Genomic DNA, 19925 nt, shown 5'->3' on the forward strand with positions numbered 1-19925 from the left:
TATTTTTCCTCTTGTCCTGGTGTTTTTCTTCCTCATTTTGGTTGCTTTCCACCTCTTTTTGTTTTTTTATCTTCCTTATCCCAATATTTTTCCCCTTATCCTGGTGTTTTTCCAAATAATTTTCGTATTTTGAGCCTTTTTCCATTGTTTTCCCACCTAATCTTGGTGGTTTTGTCTTCATCCCTTTCTTTTTCCCTTATTTTTGTGTTTTCCCTCCTTCTTTTAGTTGTTTTCCACTTAATATTGGAAGATTTTGCCATATCTCAGTATTTTCCCTCTCATCCTGGTATTTTTCCACCTCATCTTGGTATTTTGGACCTTATTCCGTTGTTTTCCCACCTCATTTTGGTATTTTTCCCCTCATCTCAGTGTTTTTCCACTTCATTTTGGTGTTTTGGGCCTCATTGTGTCACATTTCTACATAATTTTGGTATTTTTCTTCTTGTCCCTATGGTTTTCCCCTCATTCTGGTGTTTTCCCACTTCATTTTCCACCTCATTCTAGCGTTTTTCCGCCAAGTCTTGGTGCTTTTCTGCCTCATTTTGGCGATTTTCCACCTCATTTCTGTGGTTTTCCACCTAGTTTTGGTATTTTGTGCCTTATTCTGTTGGGGTTTTGACTCATTTTTGGTGTTTTTTCACCTAATTTCTCTCTTTTCCTTCTCAGCCTGGTGTTTTCCAGCTCACTTTGGTGTTTTTCCCCTCATTTTGGTGTTTTCTCCTTCATCCCGATAGTTTCCCGCCTCATTTTGGTTTTTTCCCTCCCTCATTTAACATTTTTCCCCTCATCCTGGTACTTTTTCCCTCATCCCACTGTTTTTCCAACCCATCCCAGTTGTTTTTCTACCTCATCCCGGTGCTTTTCCCCTCATCCCGATATTTTCTCACCTCATTTTCCATCTTTTTCCCTCATCCCGCTGCTTCTCCCGGTGCCTGTGGGGCCCTGAGGGCCTAGAGGGGAAAATGGCGGCAAGCTGAGGGTGGGGGGGATCTATAGGGGATCTATGAGGGCACGCAGCGCCAGGAGCCGCTTATACGGAATTTTAATGGGGTCGCTGAGGCTTTTTAGAGGTTCGAGACCCTATAGGGAAGCTCTGGGAGGTCTATAGGGCGGTCTGGGTGTTCTATAGTGTCTAGAGATCTATAGGTGCCCCTACAGCGGCGGGACCCCTGCCCTCGGCCTCTCTCCTTCCACTTTCGCTTTCCCCCCGGAACCTTTTCACGGCCGCACCACCCGAGGTGCGCACACATTCCGGTCCCCCGGGTGGCCACTTCCGGGTGGCGCCGGTGGCGCTGCTGTCGCTGTCGCCTGTCGTGACAGGGAGGCGGCCCGGCCGTCGGGGGTCGCCGGTGGCTGTCGCGATGAGGGTGGGGGCGCTGCTGCGGCTCTGCGCCCGCCCGGGGCCCCGGTACCTGCAGGGGCAGCGGCCGGGGCCTGGAACCCGCGAGTATTTTTATTACGTAGATCACCATGGACAGGTGCGGGGGAATTTGTAGGGGATCTGTAGCAGATTTATAGGCGATTTACTGGGGATCTATAGGGGATCGAGTGGTGATCTATGGGCAATTTATAGGGGATATATAGGGGATTTCTGGGGGGATCTATAGGGAATCTACAGGGGATTTATATAGTATCTCCAGTGGATTTATTTGGGGTCTTCAGGGGGATTTTTAAAGGATCTAAGGGGATTTATAAGAGATCTATAGCGGATTTATAGGAGAGTTATGAGGAATCTCCAGGAGATCTATAGGGCATTTACAGGGGATTTATAGGGGATCTATAGCGAATTTACAGGAGATTTATTTGGGATCTATAGGGGATTTATGGGGGATCTATAAGGGATCTCCAGGGGATCGTTAGGGAATCAACAGGGGATTTATTTAGGATTGGCAGGGGATTTATAGGGTATCTATAGGGGATTTATAGGGCATCTGTAGGAGACCTCCAGGGCATCAATAGGAGATTTATTGGGGATTGATAGGGGAACTACAGGTGGTGAGTAGGGGATTTATGGGAGATCTACAGGGGATCTATAGGGCATCTCCAGGGGATTTATTTGGGATCTATGGAGGATCTCCAGGGCATCATTAGGGGATTTATTTGGAATAGATAAAGGATATATAGGGGATCAATAGGAGATCAATTGGGGGTTCTGGAGGGTCCTGGGAATGGATTCTGGGAAGATCCCAGCTTAATCCCAGTTTAAAACCAGATTAAATCCAGACAGATCCCAAATATATCCCAGATGGATCCTGCACGGATCCCAGTACAATACCAGACAAATCCCAGGAAAATCCCAAAAAGCAAATCCCGGCTGGATCCCCACTGAGAAGATCCCAAAGGGATTCAGGACAGATCCCAAAACGATCCCAGAGAAAAATCTGGGGATTTGTTTGGAAAAACTCGAGCATTTTGAGGCTTTTTCCTGCTTTTTTTCCTGCAGCTTTTTCTGGACGACACCAAAGTCAAGAACTTCATCACCTGCTTCAAAGGTACCTCCATAATTAGGGTCCCGTTGTTAATTGGTACCTGGTTATTAATTAGGATTCGATTATTTATTGGGATTTGAGCCTTAATTAGGATTTAATCCTTAATTAGGGCGGGGGTTGAAGCTTGGGAAGGGGCAGGAAAGGTGAGACCACCTAATTTGCATATTAATCCCTCATTAACTAATTGTTCCCTGATTAATACTCATTCCCTCATTATTTAAATTATTTTATGGTTAAATTCCTTAGTTAATTAAGAAATTCCTTAAATAATTAAGAAATTCTCCCATTAATTGAGAAATATATTTTTAACGAAAATTAATTTTAGGAAGTATTTCCTCTTCCCAGTTCCTCTTTTCCCTCATCCCTTTCCCAAATCCCTAAAATTCCTGGAAAATCCCTAATTTGCATATTAATCCCTCATTAATGAATCGTTCCCTCACTCATTAAATTCATTAATTATTAAATTCTTTAATTATTAAATAATGAAAAAGTCCTTAATTAATTAAGAATTCCCTTAATTAATTAAGAAATCCACTTTTAATAACAAAAATAAATTTTAGGAAGCATTTCTTCTTCCCAATTCCTCTTTTCCCTCATCCCATTTCCAAATCCATAAAATTATCTGAAAATAAAAAAAAATCACCCTAATTTGCATATTAGTCCCTCATTAATGAATAATTAATCATAATTAATAAACATAATAATTAATAAATCATTAGATTTTAAAGAATTAAATAATCATTCTCTCATTCATTAAGTTCCTTCATTTTTAAATTCCTTAATTAATGAAGAAATCCCTTAATTAATTAAGAAATGCCCTAATTTAGAAATCTCTTTTTAATTTTAAAAATTCATTCAAGGAAGCATTTCCTCTTCCCAGTTCCTCTTTTCCCTCATCCCTTTCCCAAACCCCTAAAATTCCTGGAAAATGCCTAATTTGCATATTAATCCATCATTCGTGAATCATTCTCTAATTAATGAATCATTTGCTCATCCAATAAATTCCTGAATTATTAAATTCCCTAATAAGTTAACTCCTTAAATAATGGAAAAATTCCTTAATTAAGAAATTCCTTAATTAATAAAGAAACCCTTTAATTAAGAAATTCCCAAATTAATTAATTAAGAAACCCATTTTTAATAATAAAAATTAATTTTACGAAGCATTTCCTCTTCCCAATTCCTTTTTTCCCCCTCATCCCTTTCCCAAATCCTTAAAATTCCTGGAAAATCCTAAAGAAAACCTCCACAAGAACCCCCAAAAAAACGCTGGAAAAACACTAGGAAAAATCTGGAAAAAAAATTTTAAAAATTTTAAAAAGGGAAAAACCCCTTTAATCAACCACCCCGAAATTCCTGGAATTCCAGGAGCGTTGATCCATGAATTTCTCCATCCCAACAGATGTTGGATTCCTCTCCTTCTTCTTCAAGCACCTGGAGCGGAACCGGAGCGGGCGCTACCAGGCGGAATTCCCGTTCCTTTCCCGCTGCGGCCGCGAACGGAATTTCCTGCGCTGCGCTGACGTCCCTGTGGTTTTCACCCAAATCCTGCCCGGATCCGATGGGAATTCCCTCCTTTCCTACTGCGGAGGCGGCTCCAAGCTGACGGTGCCGTTCCAGCCAGGAATGCTGGCGGTATTCCCGGAAAACGGGCGGCTTTATCACCCGGCTCCGGAAAAAACCGGCGGAGTTGGGTTGGTTCGTTCGGCGCTGGCGTCCGAGTGGAGCTCGGAATTCCAGTTTGAGGAAGGGCCGGAAAAGCCCCCAACGCATTTTTTGTGGGAAGGGAGGAGGTATCGGCTCTCCGGGGAATTGTTGGAAATTCTGCGGGCGGAAAAATCTGGATTGGAGGTTGAGTCTGTCAGATCCTAAAAGGGAATTCTGGCTTATTCAGAATTGGAATTCCCAGTTATTCCCCCAGGAAACGGGAGATTCCCAACATATTCCCAAGGAATTGGACCATCCCAAAATTCCAGGCAGCCGAAACCCACGGTTTTCCGGTGAAATTCCCGAAAAAAAAAAAGAGTAGAAGTTGCTCTGTCGATTCCTTGTTGTGGGGATTTGGGATGGGGATTCAGGGTAAAGGATCTGGGATGACGAATTTGGGAATTTGGGATCAAGGATTTGGGGATTTGGGGTGAAGGATTTGGGAATTTGGGATCAAGGATTTGGGAATTTGGGATCAAGGAATTGGGGATTTGGGATCAAGGAATTGGGAATTTGGGATCAAGGAATTGGAGATTTGGGATGAAGGATCTGGGATGACAGATTTGGGAATTTGGGATCAAGGATTTGGGATGAAGAATTTGGGAGCAATTTGGAAGGATTTTGGGCAGTGGCCGATTATTAACAATAATTAATTATAATTATTAATTTATTAATATCCCATGGGAAATAAGGGAATTTGAGAAATTTTCCCTCTGGATGTGGCAATATAAGTGCTGGGAGAAAAGTCGGATGAGGGGGAAAAATGTTGGGATTGGAGTGGGAAAACACCAAAATGGGGTGGGAAAACACCAAAATGGGGCGTGAAAATTACGGGATGAGGGGAAAAATAACAAAATAAGGTGGAAAAACAACAGGATGATACAGGAAAACACCAAAATGAGGCAGAAAAATACTGGGATCAGGGGGAAAATATCGGGATGGGGTAGAAAAATCCTGAAATAAGACAGAAAACATCTGGATGAGGCAGGAAACTAACAAAACCAGGCAGAAAAGCACCAGAAATTAAAAGAAAAATCCAATAGGATGAGTAAGAGAAGCACCGGGATGAGGCGGAAAACGCCGGGATTTCCGGAAGGAGGCAGCGGCGCTATTCCACGATGGAGGCTCCGAGCTTTTCCAAAATCACAAGGAGAAATAATCCAGGGCTCCGTGGCCGTAGGGATTGTGAGTCCAGACGAGGTCGGTTCTCCCGGAATTCTCCAGCAGCTGGGAAAATTCCACCTTGACCGCTGCCAAAAGTTCCTCATCCACGACCTCTTCAAAATCCCAACCGGATTCCACCGGCGGCTCCGGCTTGTAGCAATCCACAGGGAAAGGATACACAACCAGGTGGAGATCTGGCAGCTCCAAGGTTTTCTGGAGCAGATCCTTGAGTGCAGCCATGGACAGGGAATTGCCGTAGAGTCCCAGGAAGCGCAGGCGGGAGCAGCGCCGGAGCGTCGGGAGCAGCGCATCCAAGTGGGAATCGGCCATGCGGCATTCCATGAGATCCAGATGCAGCAGCGAGGCCGAGGTTTCCTCCAGGAGCAGCCGGAGAGGCTCCAGGAGGCCTTGGGAGAAGTCATGGCCGCTCAGATCCAACCTTTTGAGGGCTGGAGCGTGGAAGCTTTGGGAGAGGAAGGCGAGGTCGGCGGGAACGAGGGAGCAGAAGGCCAATTCCAAGCTTTCCAACGGAGCCTGGAGGTCGCTGGTGGGAGGAAAAAGGGAGAGGTGAGGCCCAAGAGAGGATTGGTGGGAGCTGGGAATGTTGGGATTCGTGGGGGAAATGCGGGAAATGAGAGCTGGGATTGCATCCGTGGAATTGCAGGATTGTGGGATGGGTGAGGTTGCGAACTGTATCCAAGACCATAAAGTTCAAGGTTTGAGAATCATGGAATTATGGGATCATGGAGCCATGAAATGGTGGAATGCTGAAGTTGGGAAAGAGCTCCAAAACTCACCGACTTCAACCCTTGAAAACCATGAGGTTTTGGAATTATGGGATCATGGAGTTATGAACTGGCTGAGGTTGGGAAAGGTCTCCAAGAACATGAAGTTGGAGGTTTGAGAATCATGGAATTATGGAATCATGGGGTCATGGAATTGTGGAATAAAATAATGGATTTATGGAATTACTGAATTTGGGAAATAGCTCCAAGAACATCCAGTTTGACCCCTGAAAACCTTGGGATTTTAGAATGATGGGATCATGGAATCACAGAATAATGAGATCACTGAGGTTGGGCAAAATCTCTGCAGTCATTGAGTTCAAGCTTTGAGAATTCTGGAATTATGGGATCACAGAGCCATTGAATCGTGGAATGACTGAAGTTGGGAAAGAACTCCAAGACCCACCGAGTTCAACCCCTGAAAATTCTGAAATGATGGGATCATGGAGTTAAGGAATGGCTTATGATGGGAAAGAGCTCCAAGAACATCAAGTTCAACCCCTGAAAATCCTGGGATTTTGGAATTATGGGATCATGGAATCACAGAATAATGGAATCATTGAGGTTGGGCAAAATCTCCAAGACCATCAAGTTCAAGGTTTGAGAATCATGGAATTATAGTCATGAATTGCTGAGATAATGGAATTACAAGATCATGGGAATGTTGGGATACTGAATTCCTGGAATCAATGGATCCTTAAGGCTGGAAATGACCCTCAAGACCCATAGAGCCCAAACTTGGGGAATCCTGGAAAGACAGAATTTTGGGATCATGAGTTTATGGGATAATGAAATTCTTGAGTCATGAATTATTGGGATAACAGAATCATGGAATCATGGTAACATCAAGATAATGAAACCCTGGAACCACGGGATCACTCAGGCTGGGAAAGACTCCCAAGATCCCCAAGCCAAACCTTGGGAATCCCTCCAGAGCCCAGGACAGCCCCGCTCCATGGAGAACTCACCAGAGGATCTGGCGCAGATTCCCAGAGAGCCGGGACGATCCCAGGTTGAGCTCCTGGAGTTTGGGCAGCATTCCCAGTTGCCCGGCCAGGCAGCGGACTCCAATGGCCGATTCCGGCGTCAGGCGCCGCACGTCCATGTTGCTGTACTGGAGCTTGAGGCTGCGCAGCTCCGGGAAGCGCGAGAGGTGCGGCAGGATCACCGAGAGCCCGGACAATCCCAAATTGTTGAAGCGCAGATCCACCCTCCGCAGACAGGATGGATCCAGAGATTCCAATAAAGTCACAATCCTGGATGCTGAGAGTTCCTCTGCTTGGAATTCGCGGCACTTGAGGCGCAGCGGGCCGGTGGCTCCAGTTTGGAGCGCGTCGCGCAGGATCCCGTAGGACGTTCCGCTGACGAACAGGTCGGTGTGGACGTCCACGCCCGGGGGCTGCGGAGCAGCCGAGGCCGTGGCGGCTCCGGAGCGACCTTTGTGCCGCTTGGATCCGCGCCTCAGGAATTCCTGCTGGTGCTTCAACACCTCCACGCAAGCCTTGGCCAAAGCCACGGTGCCGGACCAGACGCTCATCCCGTCAGGAGCGCGGCCGGACGCGGAATCCGGAAGTCCTGTCATGTCCAGCACGCGCAGGCTGGAAAAACGGGAATAATTCACGGAATTCACGAGGTTAGGAGAGACCTTCAAGACCATCGAGTCCAAGGCAAGCCCTAACACCCCAGCTAAACCCTGGCACTGAGTGCCACATCCAGTCTTTATTTAAACACTTCCAGGGATGGTGACTCCAGCATCTCCCAGGGCAGACCATTCCAGTCCTTGGTCACTCTTTCCAAGAAAAACTTTTTCCTAGTTTCCAACCTAATTTTCCCTTGATGCAGCTTGAGACTGCGTCCTCTGGTTCTGTCAGTTGCTGCCTGGAGAAAGAGACCAACCCCACCTGACTGCAGCCACCTTTAATGGAGCTGTAGAGAGTGACCAGGTCACCTCTCAGTCTCCTTTTCTCCAGGCTGAACACCCCCAGCCGTTCCTCACAGGGTTTGTGTTCCCCTCCCCAGCCTCGTTGCCCCAGCCTGTAACGTTGCAGGAGGTTATTGTGGCCAAAATGCAGGACCTGGCACTTGGATTTATTAAACCTCATCCCATTGGACTCTGCCCGTCCATCCAACATTTCCAGATCTCTCTGCTGAACCCTTCTCCCTTCCAGCAGATGGACACACGCTCCCTGCTCAGTGTCATCTGAAAATTCACTAATTGGAGACTCAATGCCCTCATCCATGTCATCAGTAAAAATATTGAACAGGACTGGCCCTAGCACAGACCCCTGGGGGACACCACTGGTGACTGATCCCCAGATGGATTCAGCACCGTTCACCACCACTCTCTGAGCGCAGCCATCCAGCCACTTCTTAACCCAGCAATAATAAAACATCAGGAAAACCCGCGAGGATGGATGGAGGAATTGGAGGAATGGAGGTTCTGATCATCCCAGAATTCCCAAAACTCACCTGGAATGGCAGCCGGGCTCTTCCAGCTCCCGCCGGAGCTGCGCCACCACGGCCAAGATGATGGCCTGGACACAGAGCTTGCAGGGATGATCCCGGAGCAGCTCCCGGCGCCCCACGAGCCGCTGGAAGTGGAGCACCGGGAAAGGCCAAGTGGCCACCAAATCCCGCAGGATCAGGGGTCTTCCATCCAGAAATGCCGCTTGGAAAAGGACGGGATAGAGATCGGCGGGAAGGGCGGGAAGAGGACGGTGGGCGACGACGCGTCGGGCGCAGAGGAAAAGGAGAGAATCCATGGATTCTGGGGGGCTGTGGGAGTTAGGTCAAATTGAGGGACCCCCAGCATGTGGGGGAACCAGGGGAGAATTCCAGGGAAACTCCGAATCCGAGGATATCCCGAAGAAAAGATAAGTTGTCGGAGAAGCTGGTGGCGGTGTTGTGAGGGTAGCCCCAGCACTGCTCCCTAAAAACAGGGTCCTGAAGTACTCCTACCCCACCAGAGCCACTCCAAAATCCCTCAAGGATCCCAAGCCTCTCCGGAAATCTCAAAAATCCAAAAGGGATCCCCAAATTATTCCAAAGTCCCCTCAGGGATCCCCAAAACCGACCCCGCAGCCCCCGCAACATGGCACACCCCCACTCATCGCCCACCCGCCCGCAGCCCTAGCCCGTGCGGAAGCTGCACTTCCGTGTCTGCGCGTTGTAGCAACCAATCAGTGAGGGAGACCCACCTTGGGGGCGGTTTCCATACCTTTAATAGGCTCTTATAGCTGTCTGTCTTTGTTTTATTTAATTCTCATTGGTTTAAGTGCACGGTGGGCGGACCCTTCCACATTCTGCCTTGCTATTGGCTCCTGTCTCTGTCAATCACTCATCCCTGCCTTTCTATTGGCTGATGCTTGTGGGAACGGGAGGTTCGCTCTGAGGCGACTTTGGGGTCCCCTCCGAGCCTCTTTCCATCCCGATTCCGATTCCGATCCCAGATCCCAGATCCCGATCCCTGATCCCGCGGCCATGGAGCGGCAGCAGGAGCTGAAGGTGCTGCTGAAGCGCTGGGAAGCGGAATTCCTGCGGGAAGGGCGGCGCAAACCCAGCCAGGTGCTCCTGAGGGGCCGCGGCGGGAATTTGTGAGGGGAATTTGTGAGTCCCTGAGGGGAATCCCTGGAATGGGAGGAAGCTGGGCTGGGGGTCCCCGGGATGGATTTGGGGTACTGGGGAGGTCTTAGGGTGGTTTAGAGGGGTCCTGGAATGTGGGATTTGGTTTACGGGTTCCTGGGGTTTTATGGGGGGGTCCCCGGGGTGGTTTTGTGGTGTTTGGGTGGTTTTGGAAGCCCCTGGAATCGGAAGGATTTCTTTTAAAGGGGTCCTGAGGGCTTTTGGGGTGTCCCTGGATAGGGAGAAGGGAATATTTGAGTGTCGTTGTGTGTTTGAGGGGGTCTGAGAAAGTCTTTGAGGTCGTTTAGTGGTCCCTGGAATGAGGGCCATTGGTTTAGATGGGTTATGGGGTTATTGGGGTGTCCTTGAGAGTGGTTTTTGGGGTGCTGGGGGTGTCTTAGGGGTGGTTTTGGGTGCTGGGGAGGTCTTTAGGGTGTCCTGGAGTAGGGTGACTTAGTTTAGGGGGGGTCTGGGTTTTCTTGGGATGTCCCTGGGCTGACTTTGGGATCTGTGGGTTGGTTTAGGGAGTCCCTGGAATGGGGCAAGTTTGTTTGATGGGGGTCCTGGGCCTTTTTGGGGTTTCTCTGGAATGGGGGGGGGGGAACATATTTTTGGGGTTCCTGGGGTGATTTAGGGTGTCAGAGAAAGTTCTCGGGTTGATTTAGGGATCCCTGGAATGAAGTGGATTGGTTTAGGGGTGTCCTGGGGCTTTTTGGGGTGTCCTTGGGGAGGTTGAGGGGGTCCTTTAGGTGGTTTTGGGGTGCTGGGGGAGTTTCTGGGGTGGTTTAGGGTGTCCCTGGAATGAGGGGGATTGGTTTACGATGGTCTGGGGGTTTTGGGATGTCCTTGGGGTGGTTTTTGGAGTGCTGAGGGGGTGTTTAGGGTGGTGTAGGGGAGTCCTGGGGTTTTTTGGGGTAACCTTGGGCTGGTTTTGAGGTCTTTAGACCACGGGGAAATCCATCTCGTCTGTTGGTAGCTATTCCCCATTCTGCCCTTTCTCTCTCTCTCTCTGTTTTGTTTCCTTTAACTCTTCCTCTATCACAAAACTGAGTTGCTGGCACTCAATAAAGTGCATTTTTGCTTTGAGCAAACCGATTTCTCCCCTGCTGTTGTCTTTTGCACCCCTTGGTATCAAAACGAACCATCACGACTCCCGCCTGTATTAACAACAGATCGAGACACTCGCGGTGACCCGGAGCGGGCAAACAGGGCCGTGGCACGGCAGTTTCTGTGTTGCAGTTTCTGTGTTGCAGTTTCTGTGTTGCAGTTCCTGCAGGCAGGGCTGCAGGTTTTCACACCAGCGAGGTTTGCTGTGAGTTGTTTGCTGTGTTTCTATTGGCCCCTTGGATTTGGGGTTTCTGTTAGGAATGGTTTTTACACCATGGAAAACTGTGCTTGCTACAAGTGAGTGTAACCAAAATGGAACCATCCAAAAAGGATGAGTCTGAGCAGACCCATTGTGTTTGAGCTGCTCAGTGGTTCCAGGGGCCCTGCATTGTGGAGGAAACCTGCCTGCAGCATGTACAGCTGAACGATCTCCTCTCGCAGGTAGCTGAGCTTATGGAAGAATTTGAATAATTAAGAAGTATCAGGGAAAGTGGAAGGAAAAGAGATTGGTGGAGTTCAGCCCTTCCATCTTTGAGGGAGGCCCTCAGAGGCAGAGGAGTCCCAAACCTCCCATTGTCAGGCAATAGGAGGTTACCTGAGAGATGAAGTAGAGTGGAAATGGGTCCCTGCTTGGGGAAGCAGTAATAATAATACTAAATATAAATATAAATATAAATATAAATATAAATATAAATATAAATATAAATATAAATATAAATATAAATATAAATATAGTAATGAATAAGAATAAGAATAAGAATAAGAATAAGAATTCCGCCCAACCCTCATCCCCCTGCCAGGTGCCACTTGAGAATAGGTCACAGGCCCTGGATCTAGAGACTCAGCCAGATGATTTAGATGATTGAGAAGAAAATAATAAATCTGCCCAGTGAGCCTCCCCATTATGATTCATCTGAAAGACAGATCAGCACCTCTGACATCAAAAAGAAAAGCAGGGTAATCGTGGTGGGTGATCCCTTCTGAGGGGAACAGAGGACCCCACACGTGGACAGGACCCATCCCACAGGGAGGTGTGCTGCCTCCCTGGGGTCTGGGCACAGGATACCACTGAGAGACTCCCTGGGCTGATCCAGCCCTCTGATTATTACCCACTGCTGATACTCCAGGCTGGCAGGGGTGAGATGGAGGAGTGTCAGGGCAATTAAAAGGGACTTGAGGGCACTGGGCAAAGTGTTTGATAGGACAGGAGCACAGGTGGTCTTTTCCTCAGTCCCTCTGGTGGCTGAGATCAACGGTGAAAAGAAGAGAACTCCCATCATTAACATCATTAAGTGGCTCAAGGCTCGGTGTCATTGGCGAAATTTTGGATTCTTTGATGGTGGGGCAACTTTTATGGCACCTGCCCTGCTGGAACAAGATGAGATCCACGTATCTGTTAAGGGCAGCAGGTTTTTAGCTCATGAACTGGCATGAACCTCGTTGAGAGGGCTTTAAATGAGGTTTGAAGGGGGAAGGGGATGCAGCTGGGCTGTGTGGAAGCAGGCCCAAGGGTGGTCAGCCTGAGTTTGGGTGAAATGAGTAGCCCAGCTGAGGTGCCTGAACACCAATGCACGCAGCACGGGGAACAGACAAGAAGAGCTGGAGGCCAGGGTGCAACAGAAACGTGGGGGGACAGCTCACACATCTGGGGTGCTGCACTGGGTGGCTACAAGCTCTTCAAAAGAGACAGGAAAGGGGGAAGAGCTGGAGGGGTGGCCCTTTATATTAGGGAGGATTTTGACCCCACGGATATTGAAACTGATGACGATGGAGCTGAATGCCTGTGGGGGAGAATTAAGGGCAATTAAAGGCTGAGATCCCACTGGGACTCTGTTATCATCCACCCAGCCAGGAAGAAGAGGTGGACAACTTATTCTCTAAGCAGCTGGAGAATGTTTCAGGATCATCAGCCCTTGTTCTTGTAGGTGACTTCAACCTGCCAGACATCTGCTGGGAACTGAATCCAGCAGAAAAGAGGCAGCCCAGGAAAATTTTAGAGTGTGTGGAGGATAACATTTTGTTGCAGCTGGTGGGTGAGCCCAGCAGGGCAGGGACTATGTTAGATCTGTTGTTTGTAAATAGAGATGGGCTGGTGGGAGATGTGGTGCTTGGAGGTCGCTTGGGGCACAGTGATCATGAAATTATAGAGTTCTCAGATTTGGTGACATCAGGAGGAACGTCAGTAAGACTTTTACAGTGGATTTCCAGAGAGCAGACTTTGACCTGTTTAGGAGACTTAGTCAGAGAGTTCCTTGGGAAGGACCAGGGACCAGAGAGTGGTGGTGAACGGTGCTGCATCCAGCTGGGATGAGTCAACCTAAAGTCCAAAAGCCCCAAATCCTCCCCAAATATCCCAAATCCGAAAAAAACCCCCAAATCCTCCATAATCTCCAAATCCCCAAATCCAGGCCATTTTTCTCTTCCAGGATGACATCGAGGAGGCTTCGCAGGAAACCCGCAGGGGGTTTGGGGGGAAATATGGGGTCTTGGACCTCCAAAAAAAAAATAAAATCTATCGATCGATCCCACCTGACCTGTCCATGATAATCCACGTAATAAAAACACTCGCAGGTTCCAGGCCCCGGCCGCTGTCCCTGCAGGTACCGGGGCCCCGAGCAGCAGCAGCGCCCCCACCCTCATCGCGACAGCCACCGGAGACCCCCGACACGGCCGGGCCGCCTCCCTGTCGCGACAGGCGACAGCGACAGCAGCGACACCGGCGCCACCCGGAAGTGGCCACCCGGGGGACCGGAATGTGTGCGCACCTCGGGTGGTGCGGCCGTGAAAAGGTTCCGGGGAGAAAGCGAAAGTGAAAGGAGAGAGGCCGAGGGTAGCGGTCCCGCCGCTGTAGGGGCACCTATAGATCTCTAGACACTATAGAACCCCCCAGACCGCCCTATAGACCTCCCAGAGCTTCCCTATAGGGTTTCGAACCTCTAAAAAGCCTCAGCGACCCCATTAAAATCCCCTATAGGCGGCTCCTGGCGCTGCGTGCCCTCATAGATCCCCTATAGATCCTCCCCACCCTCAGCTTGCCGCCATTTTCCCCTCTAGGCCCTCAGGGCCCCACAGGCACCGGGAGAAGCAGCGGGATGAGGGAAAAAGATGGAAAATGAGGCGAGAAAATATCGGGATGAGGGGAAATCGCTGGGATGTGTAGAAAAACAACTGGGATGGGTTGGAAAAACAGTGGAATAAGAGAAAAAGTACCAGGATGAGGGAGTAAAATGTTAAATGAGGGGGAAACACGACAAAATGAGTTGGGAAAATATCGGGATGAAGGGGAAAAATACCAAAATGAGGTGAAAACACCAAAACGATGGTAAAAATACCAAAATGAGATGGAAAATACCAAAATGAGGATGAAAAGAGAGAAATGAGCTGGAAAAACTCAAAAACGAGGCAAAAACCCAACAGAATAAGGCCTGAAAGAGCAAAATTTGGTACAAAAGCCATGGGATGAGATGGAAAACTCCACAATAAGGCAGAAAACCACCAGGACTTGGTGGAAAATCACTGGGATGAGGGGAAAGCCACAGGGATAAGGGAAAAATACCTCAATTATGTAGAAATATGGTGGGATAAGGCCAAAACAGCAGAATGAGGCAGAAAATCGCTGAGATGAGGGGGGAAATACCAAAATGTAAAAAGGTGGAAAAACAACAGAATAAGGCTCAAAATACCAAAATAAGGGGGAAAAACACCAGGAAAATATGGGGCTAAGGCAAAATAAAGCAAACCCAAAAAGAGGTGATAAAAAACAAGAATGAGGAGAAAACCACCTGAATGAGGGGGGAAATAATGGGATGAGGACAAAAACACCAAAATGAGGTGGAAAAACAAGAGAATAAGGTACAAAATACCAAAATGAGTTGGAAAAGCATCAGGACGAGAGGGAAAATATTGGGATAAGGCAAAAAGAAAAAACAAAATCAGGTGGAGAACAATGAAAATGAGGAGAAAAACACGACAATGAGGGGGAGAAAAATGAGATGAGGACAAAAACACCAAAATGAGGTGGAAACCAACAGAATAAGGCTCACAATACCAAAAATTACTTGGAAAACCACCTTTTTGAGGGGAAGATACTGGGATAAGGCAAAAAACCCGCGGAAATGAGATCAAAAAACAGCGGTAAAAAGTGGAAAAACCCTGGAATGAGGTGGAAAACTACAAGGATTCAGTGGAGAAACACCAAAATGAGGTGGAAATTAAAGAAATAATGGAGGATTCATGGATCAGGAGAAGGATCAGAAAGATCCCTCAGGAAATCCCATCTGGGCACGACAGACTCAGGATCTGGGACAGGTTGCATTTATTTCCAATGGGATCAGAGCAGGATAAAAAGACCCCAAATCAAACTTTTCCCTCCCCCAATTCATTTTTTCCCGGCTTTCCCTCAATCCCTCCAGCAGTGCTGGGAGCCGGGGCCATCCCATGGAAATTTTCCATGGATTTCTCCAATGTGAATTCATCCCACAGCAAGTTTTCTATGGATTGCTCCATGAATCCATCCCAAGGTCAGTTTTCAATGCATTTTCTAATGCAAATCCATCCCATGGTAAGAGTTTTCCATGGATTTCTCCAATGTGTCATTCCCATGGAAGACAATTCCTCATGGACTTTTCCAAGGGGTAAATATGTCGGCAATATCCTGCTCCAAAGATTTTTTCCTCTGTGGGATTCCTGCCAGGAATCTGCTCCTTTTTCCATGGATCCACAGGTCCCTCCCAAGATCCAGCTTCAGGATGAGCTTCCCTTTGGATGCACCACGGAATTTTAAGAATTTCCACTCCAGCACCTTAGAATCATCACCAAAGTCATTCATTTCCCAGATTGCTAGTCCAGAATTCCAGCTGTGCTGGAATTGGTTTCTTCTGACTCAATTCTTATTCCAGAGGTATCACCGCTGTTCCCGACAGCATTGGCTGGACATGGGTGAAGCTGCCAGGAGCTTCCCATGGAATCCAACCTTGGAACCTCCTGGAATTTGGCCGTGCAAAGCCAATCCTGATGGAAAAAACACCAGGATGGGCTGGAAAAATCATGAAATGGGATGGAAAAATATCGGGATGAGGCAGGAAAATACCAGGATGGGTTGAAAAAACACTGGGACGGGCTGGAAAAATAAAGAAATGCGGGGAAAGGACTGGGATGAGGCAGGAAAAAAAAATGGGATGAGGGGCATAATATCAAGATGAGGGGAAAACTATCGGGATGAGGAGGAAGAACCTCAAAGCATGGCAGAAAAGCAACTAAAGCAGGGAAAAATCTCAGAATGGGGAAGAAAAATATCAAGATGAGGCAGAAAACTAACAGAAGCAGTCAGAAAAATGTGGTAGCTGAGACTGACAGCACTGTAGATTTAATTAGCGTATGCAGTTTGATAACCAAGATGCCTTGGCAAGAGCAAACAGAGCTTCGAAAATTACGAGAAGATTTGATCAAAGGCGGTGACAGGAAAGATGATTAAGCAGAAATGTAAAGTTTGTCTGTGTGATGTTTAACCAATGAATGTAGTAAAAAGTTACCAGCCTTCCTGAAAATGGTACATAAGCATATGTAGCTCACAGTAAAATTGGGATTCTGATCACCAGTCAGTACTCTGGGTCTCTCTCTCAATCGTCAGTAGAAAAGCAACAAAAATAAAAGACAAAACCACTGGAATGAGACGGAAAAGCAGTAGGATGAGGTGGAAAATGCCTGGATTTCGGGTAGGACATGACGGCGCTTTTTCAGGATGAAGGCTCTGACGTTTTCCTTCCTTGGGAGGTTTTCCCAAATCACAAGGAGAAGTAGTCCAGGGCTTCGTGGCTGAAGGGATTGTAAGTCCAGATGAGATCGGTTCTCCCGGAATTCTCCAGCAGCTGGGAAATCTCCGTGGTGGCCGCTGCCAAAAGCTCCTCATCCACAACCTCTTCAAAATCCCAACCGAATTCCGATGGCGCAGGCTTGTAGCAATCCATGGGGTAAGGATACACGACCAGTTTAAGATCCAGCAGCTCCAAGGTTTTCTGGAGCAGATCCTTGAGTGCTGCCGTGGACAGGGAATTGCCGTAGAGTCCCAGGTAGCGCAGGCGGGAGCAGCGCCGGAGCGTCGGGAGCAGCGCCTCCAGGTGGGAGTCGGCCATGTGACATCCCAGGAGATCCAGGTGCAGCAGCGAGGCCGAGGTTTCCTCCAGGAGCAGCCGGAGCGGCTCCAGGAGGCCTTGGGAGACTTTGAGGCCGCTCAGATCCAACTTTTTGAGGGCTGGAGCGTGGAAGCTTTGGGAGAGGAAGGCGAGGTCGGCAGGAGCGAGGGAGCAGGAGCCCAACTCCAAGCTTTCCAACGGAGCCTGGAGGTCGCTGGTGGGAGGGAAAATGGAGAGGTGAGGCCTAAGGGAGGATTGGTGGGAGCTGGGAATGTTGGGATTTCTGGGATAAATGCAGGGAATGAGAACTGGGATTGTATCCATGGAATCACAGCATTGTGGGATGGGTGAGAGAGAGAGCTCCAGGAGCTCCAAGAACATCAAGTTCAACCCCTGAAATCCCTGGGATTTTGGAATGATGGAGTCATGGAGTTATGGAATGGTTGAGGTTGGGAAAGGTCGCCAACACCATCAAGTTTGACTTCTGAAAATCCGGGGATTTTGGAATTACGCGGTCATGGAATAATGGAATCACTCAGGTTAGGCAAAATCTCCATCAAGTTCAAGCCTTGAGAAACCTGCGATTATGGGATCATGGAGCCCAGGAATTGTGGAGTTACGGGGTCATGGAGCCATTAAAGCTAGAACACACTTCAGGATCATCAAGTTCAACCTTTGGGAATCCTGGAATCAAAGAATTATGGGGTCATGGAATCATGGAGTCCTGGACTATTGGAATCATGGAGTCCGGAACTTTTGGGTTAATGCGATCATGGGAACCTGGGATGACTAAGGATGGAAAAGATCTCAGGGACCATCGAGCCAAAACAGTGGGAAAACTGGAATCAAGGATTGGGATAATGGAATTATAGGAGTATTGGGATAATGAAACCCTGAAATCATGAGGTTACTAAGATTGGAGAAGATCTCCAAGATCCTGAAGTTCAGCCTTTGGGAATCCTGGAATTACCGAGTTTTGGGATCATGGAAATATGGGATGGCAGAATCATTGAGTCATGAACTGTTGGGATAATGGAATCACAGGATCATGGGAACACTGGGTTAAGGAATTCCTGGAATCAATCGATCCTTCAGGCTGGAAAAGACCCTCAAGACCTCTCAAGCCTTAACTTTAGGAATCCTGGAATTCAGAATTTTTGGGATCCTGAGTTTATGGTATAATGGAAACTTGGAATCATAAACTACTGGGATAACGGAATCATGGGATCATGAAAATATTGGCATAACAAAATCCTGGAAACACGGGATTGCTAAGGTTGGAAAAGACCTCCAAGATCCTGAAGTGCAGCTTTTGAGAATCCTGGAATCACGGAATTCTGAGATCATGGAATTATGGCACAATAGAGTCACGAAAGGTTGGGATAATGGAATCATGGAACATCGGGATAATGAAATCCTGGAACCACGGGATCACTCAGGTTGCAAAAGACCCCCAAGATCCCTGAGCCCAACCCTTGGGAAGCCTCCAGAGCCCGGGACAGCCCCGCTCTGTGGGGAACTCACCAGAGGATCTGGCGCAGATTCCCAGAGAGCTGGGAAGATCCCAGGTTGAGCTCCCGGAGGCAGGGCAGCATTCCCAGCTGTTTGGCGACCCGGCGGATTCCATTGGCCGATTCTGGCGTCAGGTGCCGCAGGTCCACGTTGCTGTACCGGAGCTTGAGGCTGCGCAGCTCCGGGAAGCGTGAGAGGTGCGGCAGGATCACCGAAAGCCCGGTCAATCCGAAATAGTTGAAGCAAAGTTCCACCCTCCGCAGACAGGATGGATCCAGAGATTCCAACAAAGTCACGATCTCGGATGCCGAAATGTCGACCGCTTTGAATTCGCGGCACTTGATGCGCAGCGGGCAGGCAGCTCCAGCCTGGAGCGCGTCCCGCAGGATCCCATAGGACCTTCTGTCGACAAACAGGTCAGCGTGGACATCCACGCCTGGAGGCTGCGGAGAGGCCACAGCCGTGGCGGCTCCGGAGGAGCCTTTGTGCCGCTTGGATCCGTGCTTCTGGAATTCCCCCTGGTGCTTGGACACCTCCACGCAAGCCTTGGCCAAAGCCTTGGTGCTGGACCAGACAGTCAACCCAGGGGGAGTGTGGCCAGACACGGAATCCGAGAGTCTGGTCATGTCCAGCACGCGCAGGCTGGAAAACCGAGAATAAACCATCAGGAAAACGTGAGGATGGATGGAGGAATTGGAGGAATTGGAGGTTGTGACCATACTGGAATTCAAAAAACCCACCTGGAATGGCGGCCGGGCTCTTCCAGCTCCCGCCGGAGCTGCGCCACCACGGCCTGGAAGACAGCCTGGACACAGAGCTTGCAGGTATGATCCCGGAGCAGGTCCCGGTGCCCTACGAGCCGCTGGAAGTGGAGCACTGGGAAAGGCCAAGCGGCCACCAAATCCCGCAGGACAAGGGGTCTTCCATCCAGGAATGCCACTTGGAAAAGTACGGGATAGAGATCGGTGGGAAGGGTGGGTAGAGGGTGGCGGGCGACGACGCGGCGTGCACAGAGGAAAAGAAGGGAATCCATGGATTCTGGGGGGCTGTGGGAATTAGGTGAAATTGGGGGATCCCCAGGATCAGGAGGAACCAGAGGAGAATTCCAGGGAAACTCCGAATCCAAGGTTATCCCGAAGAAAAGGGAAAGTGTGGGAGAAGGTGAGGGTACCCCCAGCGCAGCTCCCTAAAACGAGGGTCCAGGAATACCTCCACCCTACAGGGGCCACCCCAAAATCCCTCAAGGATCCCAAGCCCCTGCGGGAATCTCGAAATTCCCACAGGGATCCCAAAATTATCCCAAAGTCCTCTCAGGGATCCCCAAAACCGGCCCCGCCGCCCCCACACAGCGCAGCGCTCCCCACACAACGCCCGCCCGCAGCCCCCCTCGCCTCCGGCCCGTACGGAAG

The 19925-nt window shown here is 48.9% G+C and overlaps 3 protein-coding genes across 3 annotated transcripts; 1 reads left to right on the plus strand and 2 right to left on the minus strand.

Moving 5' to 3' along the window:
- Nucleotides 1-1251: 1251 nt before the first annotated feature.
- On the plus strand, nucleotides 1252-4523 carry C1H8orf82 (chromosome 1 C8orf82 homolog). Its single transcript, XM_088180454.1, has 3 exons — nucleotides 1252-1478; nucleotides 2444-2492; nucleotides 3892-4523. Exons 1-3 carry the CDS (start codon nucleotides 1362-1364, stop codon nucleotides 4359-4361), a joined length of 636 nt encoding a protein of 211 aa, XP_088036580.1. The 5' UTR covers nucleotides 1252-1361; the 3' UTR covers nucleotides 4362-4523.
- On the minus strand, nucleotides 2938-9273 carry LRRC14 (leucine rich repeat containing 14). The gene is made up of 3 exons (XM_088180438.1): nucleotides 8615-9273; nucleotides 7114-7743; nucleotides 2938-5904 (listed from the first exon to the last, which is right to left on the minus strand). The coding sequence occupies exons 1-3, from the start codon at nucleotides 8905-8907 to the stop codon at nucleotides 5340-5342; spliced, it is 1488 nt and encodes a 495-aa protein (XP_088036564.1). The 5' UTR covers nucleotides 8908-9273; the 3' UTR covers nucleotides 2938-5339.
- A 5898-nt stretch (nucleotides 9274-15171) lies between these two features.
- On the minus strand, nucleotides 15172-19295 carry LOC106863739 (leucine-rich repeat-containing protein 14-like). The gene is made up of 3 exons (XM_014893296.2): nucleotides 19257-19295; nucleotides 18529-19158; nucleotides 15172-17218 (listed from the first exon to the last, which is right to left on the minus strand). The coding sequence occupies exons 2-3, from the start codon at nucleotides 19140-19142 to the stop codon at nucleotides 16657-16659; spliced, it is 1176 nt and encodes a 391-aa protein (XP_014748782.2). The 5' UTR covers nucleotides 19143-19158; nucleotides 19257-19295; the 3' UTR covers nucleotides 15172-16656.
- Between the last annotated feature and the right edge of the window lie 630 nt (nucleotides 19296-19925).

Source organism: Sturnus vulgaris, chromosome 1, assembly GCF_052056855.1.
Source record: "Sturnus vulgaris isolate bStuVul1 chromosome 1, bStuVul1.hap1, whole genome shotgun sequence".
In the NCBI taxonomy this organism is placed as follows: domain Eukaryota; kingdom Metazoa; phylum Chordata; class Aves; order Passeriformes; family Sturnidae; genus Sturnus; species Sturnus vulgaris.